The sequence below is a fragment of the Micromys minutus genome (genome assembly GCF_963924665.1).
Source record: "Micromys minutus genome assembly, chromosome: 4".
NCBI lineage: Eukaryota > Metazoa > Chordata > Mammalia > Rodentia > Muridae > Micromys > Micromys minutus.
This window is the reverse complement of record NC_137973.1, coordinates 63194676-63202947: the sequence shown is the minus strand read 5'-3', so window position 1 is coordinate 63202947 and position 8272 is coordinate 63194676. Positions and strand designations below refer to the sequence as shown.

At 43.3% G+C, this 8272-nt stretch overlaps 1 protein-coding gene across 1 annotated transcript; it reads left to right on the top strand.

Moving 5' to 3' along the window:
- The first annotated feature begins 1130 nt into the window (after nt 1-1130).
- Nucleotides 1131-4614, top strand: RPL34 (ribosomal protein L34). The gene is made up of 5 exons (XM_080915401.1): nt 1131-1345; nt 2318-2391; nt 2470-2569; nt 2777-2880; nt 4485-4614. Exons 2-5 carry the CDS (start codon nt 2327-2329, stop codon nt 4567-4569), a joined length of 354 nt encoding a protein of 117 aa, XP_080771527.1. The 5' UTR covers nt 1131-1345; nt 2318-2326; the 3' UTR covers nt 4570-4614.
- Nucleotides 4615-8272: the final 3658 nt, after the last annotated feature.

Here is an 8272-nt window from a genome sequence, read left to right as displayed (position 1 = left end):
TAAAAAAAAAAGCTCCCATCTCCTAGAGATGGAGATGGTACTCTGCCAGCAAAGTTTCTCTAGAAACAGAGATGAGATGCTAAGGAAATGTATTCATTCATTTATTCAAAAACGATGTTTGTCTCTCTACACCAGTCTATCCAATGCCTGCCACAGACACTGAAGGGATTCCACAGTGGGAAGACCAGACCACAGGCACATACGGGAGAGCTACCTGAGAGAGACGGAGAAAAGGGTAGAAAAGGGTATAATCAGAATGGTTCGTCTAGTTTCTTGACAAAGATGATAGTGATATGGGGCTCTTAAAGGTCAAGGAAAGTGGTCATTTATTTTTGACGACATGACGAAAACCAAGGGCCCATAATGTAAACGTTCACATAGACATTTGGAGATCGCTGACCCCCCTCTGGTCCTCATCTTCATCTCGCAGACCAAACTTTACCACCCAAGCAAAGCCTCAAGCAGCCGTTAGCACATAATCATAAATTAGCCACCATTTATAGCGCACTTGCTCTTTGTAAGACGTGTAGACTAAGTGTTTTAACTTCAGGATGCCTTTGATCACAGCGCTGCAGGGATACTTAATAATAACTTCCTTTTAGAGACTTAAGGACTCGCCCGTAGTGAGATAACTAGTAATTAGCAAATGTCTGACTAAAAGTCTGTAAAATCTGTGCTCTGGCTGAATGATAATAGAAGGGAAGGTTGAGAACAGAAGGGCCCAGGTTACCTTATGGGATGTCTTAGAGATTTAAAACCAGGTCTAATTACCCTCGGCTAAAATGCGTTGTGGCGCCCTTGTTTTCTCTTAAGGAGGTGAGGAAGCCTCCTCTGTCATTTGCTTTCGCTCCCTCAGTGATCTTACACCAAAATTTTCACCTGACGTTCCTATACGTGGCTAGAGAACACGCCCGCCTACGGAAGCCGCACTACAAAGCCTAAACTCAACGCGGTTCCACCTATACAGGTCTCCGCGTCCGCTCCGTACAACATGGCGGCGCGCAGTTTGACACGCCGCTTTTTTTCTGACGTACTTCCTGTCCGGCGCAGTCACATTTGCCCTTTGAACCCGCCCGCCTCTTCCTTTTCCTCTTCCGGGGACGGTGCTTAGAGGTATGGTTGTCTCCTTCTGTTCTGTGTTTTCTCTCTTTACGATCCGTAGCCATCCGAGGAGTTAGGCCAGCCGGGCGCCCTCGGGGACGGTGCTGTAGCTGGGGTTAATAGTGGGGGACAAGGAGACGTGGGTACCGGGCGGGTCCTCGGCTCGTAGTTTCGGAAAACTCTCGATCGAACCAGCGCTTCCGAAGCACTGAGTAGCCGGAGCTCCGCGCGCCTCGGCCGCCGGGTACGGAAAGCGAGAGGCTTAGGTCGTGGCTGTGAAGCGCTTAGCGACCGGAACGTGGGGACCGCGGCCTCCGGCTGCTCCCCTTAGGCTGTCTGCCATGGTGGCTAGTAAGCGAGCGAGACGCGATAGCAGGCGCGGTGGCGGAGTCTGCCTTGGTTATAAAGATACAAGTCAGATGGTGGCGGCTTAGGGCCTTCAACACTGGTCTGTGTCGCTTTAGGTGCATGGCAGTCGGGCTCCCTTTAAGTAAAAGTGGGTGTTTGGAAGGTGTGTAAGACAGGTCAGCTTTCTGAACCTGGCTTGGGCTACTGTTATTTGGGGTGGTGCTAGTTAGACACTTACGCCATTCCCAGGGTTTGGGACTTAACAGGCCCTCTTTAAAACGAAGTTGCATTGGCTGTGTGTGTAAAGCTCATCTTGTCCAGCTAGTTGAAGATCTGGATTCCAAATGCATCACTGCTGCGGGTTTAAAGGTCGTTTAATAACTGCTAAGGAACGTAGTTAGGTTTTTAAACACAAAATTCGGGTTTCATTAGTAAACAGATTATCCTCTGGGGATGTTTTATGGTAGGATAGTTCTGTGTCTTAATCTTAGTGATATACATTAGTGTATACATTTGGGGAAACTACTGTCTTAGACCCCTGGAGCTGGCTCTGCACTGCCAGCTAATAGCACTGCTGTGGATTCACCTAAGGGCCCCCCTTGTCATCCTTTAATTAGTGCTCCCAAAGGAAGCAGACTTCTTGAGGTATGAGCCCATGATCAGGATTTTGACCAAGTTCCATCCTTACCTGACAGTAGGAAAGTCTTGTTAGTCAACTCTAATTTAAATGTGGAATTCTCTAGAAAGGGGGGGCTTTTTTTAAAAAAAAAAACACGGTGTGAATAAGTGTATAAATGTAAGATACATCATGTGGTGCTTTGACCTCTTATTTACTTTTGCAATGAAAGGTTTTATTTCTAAATTTTAGGCACTCAAGATGGTCCAGCGTCTGACATACCGTCGTAGGCTTTCCTACAATACAGCCTCTAACAAAACAAGGCTGTAAGTATTTGCAGGTTTAAAATAATTACTGTTGCTTTCTCTATAATATACTGAGCTGCTTACAATCTCCCCTCCTAGGTCTCGAACCCCTGGCAACAGGATTGTTTACCTTTACACCAAGAAGGTTGGGAAAGCACCTAAATCCGCATGTGGCGTGTGCCCGGGCAGACTGCGAGGGGTGAGTGCCCTTCTGAGAGTCTTAGTTCTTCGGTAGGGGAATGAGTGAGGGTGGACTTGTTACTAAGATGCTTGGGATATTAAATATCTGGAGTCCAAAATAACCACTGTAAGAAATGCCCAGAATGGCTTCCGGGTAATGCAATACTTTACCACTGCAACCTTTCTACGTGGGCATCTTAGGGTGATTGCAGTGTTTGTTGTGCAGGTTCGTGCCGTGAGACCCAAAGTCCTTATGAGATTGTCTAAGACAAAGAAGCACGTCAGCAGAGCCTATGGTGGTTCCATGTGTGCCAAGTGTGTCCGTGACAGGTGAGTAAGGTGTCCAGGGCCAGCCAGTGTGAATCTTCCCTGGCACTTGCTAGGAGATAAGGTACCATATAAAACAGTGGTGCTCCTTCTGTGTCAGGATTTGGGGGCATCTTGAAAATAACATTGGTTTATAGAGAACTGACAGGAGTGAGGTCTCGGAGGTGTGAGAATGGGTGTTGATTTGGGTGGCTGGGGGACAGACAACAAAGCTGGGAAAGATTGGGAAGGGCTGAGAAAGCTTTAGTCTTAGAATGTGGGAACGGTAAGTCTCGAGCAAAAGCTGAGTTACTAGCTTAACAAGGTGAAGGTTTGGGGTGTGCAGAGCTTTTTTTTTTTTTTTTTGCAGTAGGAGGGAATTGCCCTTGCCTTACTACCTGATGGTGGCCCAGGGAGGGTTTTGTGGCGAGGGGTTATATCTTTTGGATACTGGAAAGAGTTGTAAGGTAACATTGCAGTGCATCTGGATGGACTTTCTGAATGGGTTTGTTTGGGGAGAGAAACCAGCACATCTTGTTTATACTCATAGTTAATACTGTGCTTGTTCAAAGTGTCTAAGGAAAGAATGAAAGGATTGGTAAGAAGTCAGGTGAAGCTGGACTCTGGTTTGTTTGGTAGTTTTATGGAATTCTCTGACCGAGTTTGTTTCTCTGACCGAGATTGTTGTTTCTTGACAACAATCTGCCTGGCCTATTTGTTGAAGTTGTTCATTAAGAGGAGGAAGGCCTCATACATTAATACAAACACAGGGCAGATGTTTGGTAATGCAGGCAATCTGAACTTCATCAAGTTTAGAAGAGAAATTTCATGCAGTTGTAGAGACTGGGATGGCATGTTAGGCCAAGCCTGAATGGTACAAACAGAAGGGATTTCCAAATTCTGGTGTTTGACCTGACAGGAAAGATGGGAGATGAAAGGTCTGGGTAAGGTGAATTTTGAGCTATAGGAATGTGTTTGGGTAGTTGGTTCATCGCCTAGAGAATCTAGATTTGGGCCTATCTAACAAGACTGGCTTCTTTCTTTATCCCCATCCCCCAGTTCTAGTTCCCAGCTGGTAGCTAGGCTTTATGGAAAGCCATAGAGTGATTTAGACATTCTTTGGTATTTTGATAATATGTGCTAGACCCTGATAAAAGAAATAGTATTATCCAGAAGCTATAGTAAGTGATGGTCTTGTCTAGTATATTGTCAGGTTTCTATTGCTGTGATATCCATGACCAGAGACAACTTGGGTAGGTGATGCTTCATTTTGCACTTACGGGTAGCAGTCCCATCACTGAGGGAAGTCAAGGCAGGAACTGAAGCAGAGGCTATGGAGGAGTACTGCTTGCTGCTTGATTTTCTTGATTGATGTTCCTTCTTCCCGTGTGACTCTAGCTTGTGTCTGTCTAGTTGACATGAAACTTGCTGGCACTGCCCATTTATTTTATAGTTGATCGTGAAGCAGTCAAGGCTACTTGGAATTGGAGAATAGTCCTCCGTAAATGCTCATGTTACTTCACAAGCTTTGTGGATTTTTGGTACATTTGTCTAGGTTCCTGATTGCTTTGCTGTCTTACATGGTAACTTCCCTGTGTTAAGTAATAACTGGTTTGTTTTTCCTTTAGGATCAAGCGGGCTTTCCTTATTGAGGAGCAGAAAATCGTTGTGAAAGTGTTGAAGGCACAAGCACAGAGTCAGAAAGCAAAATAAATATGCAGCTTTTTTAAGTAATAAAAATCAAGAGTTGATCTACGATTCCATCGTCTGATTTGTTTCACTATAATTGGTTGCTTTCTCTTAAGGAAAACTGGCTGGAAGTCACTGGATCCTAGGATCTTTGGATCTTCCTCTAATTAGGAATGGCTCTATTCAACCCTGGGTGACACTTAGATCGTTATGTAGTATCTCCTTTATAACTACCAAATCAGAAACCTGCCTCACACTGTTTTGAATGATTTACTGGGGGGGGGGGGGGGGGGCTTTAGAGATGATCCAGAGGTTAAGAATTCTGAGTGTTCTTCCATCGCTCCTGAGTTCAAATCCTAGCAACCACATTGTGGCTCACAACCACCTGTTGTAATGAGATCTGATGCCCTCTTCTGGTGTGTCCGAAGACAGTTACAGTGTACTTATGTAATAAGTAAATCTTTTTTTTTTTTAAAGGATTTGCTGATACAGGGACTTTGAGCACCACCAACAACCCCAAATGATTCTCAGGTTGTGGTTTTCATTGCATTTTAGTCCAGGCTAGGATATTAAAATACAGGTTTTATTTTAGTGGTTTTAATGCTCATTGAACAAGCTTTCTGAAGCTTTGTAATGTTGAGAAAACGAACACTGGTCCAGAAGCCATGCGAGACCTATTTCCTAATGTGTTCCTGCTGTTCCACATTGAGCCATTTTCATAGTAACAGGGTAAGAGGCAGAAATACCACATACTTGGAGGCAAACACAAAAATCTTTAGAAAGTGAACCATGGTTCTGAGTTTTGTTTTTGAGACACGTTCTAACTATGGCTCAGCTTGAACTTGGGGCTCCTACTTAAACTTGAGCCCCTTTATGACCTCGGTACTGATACTCTAGGTGTGTGGCCCTGTGTTTGGCTAAGTAAATAGTTTGTAGAAAGGTTAAAGGAATCCCAGAAAATGGATAAGCTGGTGGTTTGAGCTATTAAGAGTTTAAACAGAACACTGTTTGTCCTGGAGTCTATTCTCACTTCATGAACAAACACAGTTGCTGGGTGTTGGCAGGTGGTGTCTTAGGATTTGATTGGCATGGTCATACATTCTTTGTCCCAGCAGTCTTGACAGCCTGAGTCACATAGCAAGACCTAGTTCAAAGGGGGCTGGCTGCATCTGGGTGTCTTGATAACAGGTGTATTGCAACGTTATCTAGATAACATCTGTCAGCTGCCCCAGTAACCACTAATGAGTAAAGCAGGACAGTGGCTCTCTTGTCACATCAGAACATTTTCATAATTTGAAAGGTGGCTCAGAAAATAAGACTGCAAGCATGCCCTGAGTTCAAATCTTCAGCACATGTAAAAACCTGGCAAGATGGCGTCCCTAGTCCCAGTTACAGTGGATTGGAAGGGTGTGTATGACGAGTTGGGGCAGTCCTGCTGGTCAGCCACATTTGTTAACGGACCGTCTCCTATGCCTGGAGAACAGGACAATACGGTATTGATCTGTGGCCTGAAAGAGTTCACACAAGAAAACTTAAATGGAAATAGCCATGGGCTCTTCAGATAACTTCTTCCCATGACATGTTAGTGAGATGTACTGTAGTGTGTTCCAACAATGTTTTAAACTTAGGTTTATAACACTTGAAATGGAAGTAAGGAAAATGTCCAATAAGAAAATATTGTTAGTTGGTCTACAGGCTAGGTTTTTTTTTTTCAGCTATTTATTATAAATACACTGTAGCTGTCTTCAGACACAGCAGAAGAGGGCATCTGATCTCATTACAGATGTTGTGAGCTACCATGTGGTTGGGGGGAGTTGAACTCAGGACCTATGAAAGTATAGTGCCCTTAATCACTGAGCCATCTCTCCAGCCTGACAGGCTAGCTTTTTAAAACCTTGAAACCCAAGGTTTACAACTGGAAGGGAAAGCCTCACTTTGCCAGCTGTCAATGAGTCCAGGCCCTACTATTAATGTTAAGTTGAGCAACTTGACTAGACTCAGCCTTTTTTCTTTTTGTTTAAGATTTTTTTTCATGTATGTGAGTACACTGTTGTCTTCTGGTCTGAAGACCAGAAGAGAGCGTCGGATCCCATTACGGATGGTTGTGAGCCACCATGTGGTTGCTGGGAATTGAACTTGGGGCCTCTGGAAGAGCAGTCAGTGTTCTTAACCACTGAGTGAGCCATCTCTCCAACTCATCTTTTCTCTTTTCTAATGTATTTTATTTTTAATATGTTGGTAGTATTTTAGGTACCCTCAGGCTAGAAGCAGAGTTGTGTACTAGATATCAAACTAGGGTCTAACACTCAATCTCTTAGATCCTGTCAAATTTCAGCCCCCCCAATGGGTTAGCTGAGCTTTAAGAAAGCTACTGTATTAACATGATACACTTTACAAGCAACTCATTTAACCTGTTGTGAGTTAAAGGTATTTCTCTTCAAAATGTCTTTGTAGACAATTTGGAAAGTATGGAAAAACATCTTATTTCACTACGTAGAATATTAGTAACAGATATTTCCCCTTCCATTTTGTTTGTAAGGCAAAAAGATGATGACAAAATTGAAAGCATAGTATATTTGTAATTTTTCTTTCTTCCCTCATAGAACCCCTTTTTTGAAATGTATGTAAAAATCTTGATATGACTATAATCTTAATATCTTCTTTTGGAAATTCAAGCTAGTACCAGCTTTCTCTCTAAAACCTGTGAATATTTGCATGTGTTTGGTTTTCCCACTTAAAGTACCGTGCTTACGATATTGTGGTGTGAGCATAGTACCAACTCTATATCCCAAGTCCTCCAAGTGGATTCTGTAGCTGCTGTTTCAATTTGGCAGGGGTGGGGGTGGGAAATCAAGTTTTTATTGAATCCAGTTCTGTCTGTGACAAAGTAGTCTTGACAGGTCCCTAAAAGGCCATGTGAATGTACTCAGTGGTTTTCTTTTTAAAGTCTAGTATTTCTCCTGCCATTGAATTGCTTATAAATTCCATCAGAAGGTTGAAGTGGCTCTTTTACCCAAAGCAGAAAAATCTCCATATGTTTAAGCAAATCAAGTTTCAGCAGCTGAGTATTAATGGCATACCGTTTTTGGTCTAATGATTAGCCTGAAAATGGTCACCTCTAGGCATAACTATGCATTTTCCAGCGGAAGTCAATCTTTAGGTGATGATACACTTAGTTCTGAATGTTGGTTTTTCTCTAGGGTACATTACTTAGTGCTCGTGATCATTATTTGATAATCATTGACATCATTGCTAACTCATCTTGGCTTGTGAAAGCAGTTGTGTGCGTCTCTGCAACACCAAACTGCAGTGTATTTAGACACGGAGAATGGCATGCTAGAGAGAGAGCCCTGTTCCCTGGAGCTGGGTGGTGAGCACTGGCCCACCTGGCTATCACCTGGTCTGTTACCACTGATTACCCAGGATTCGACTGGTTTCAGGAGCTCTATTTAGTACTTACTTGATAAAGATGTGCGCTTAAAATTTTGTAAATACTTACTAATAACTTGATTCTGTAAGTCTCTAGGCTTAATTTTGGGTTCTCTGTTGCTTTGGGGCAGGAAGATGTTTTGCTTTGTTTGTATCCCTGGCTGGCCTGGAACTTACTATGTATACCAGGTTGGTCTCAAAAGTTCTCTGGCTTCTGCCCTCCCCTCCCAACCAAGTGTTGGAATTAAAGGCATGTACCTGGCTAATTTTGAAAAATCCCAAATAAACCATTTGTTGA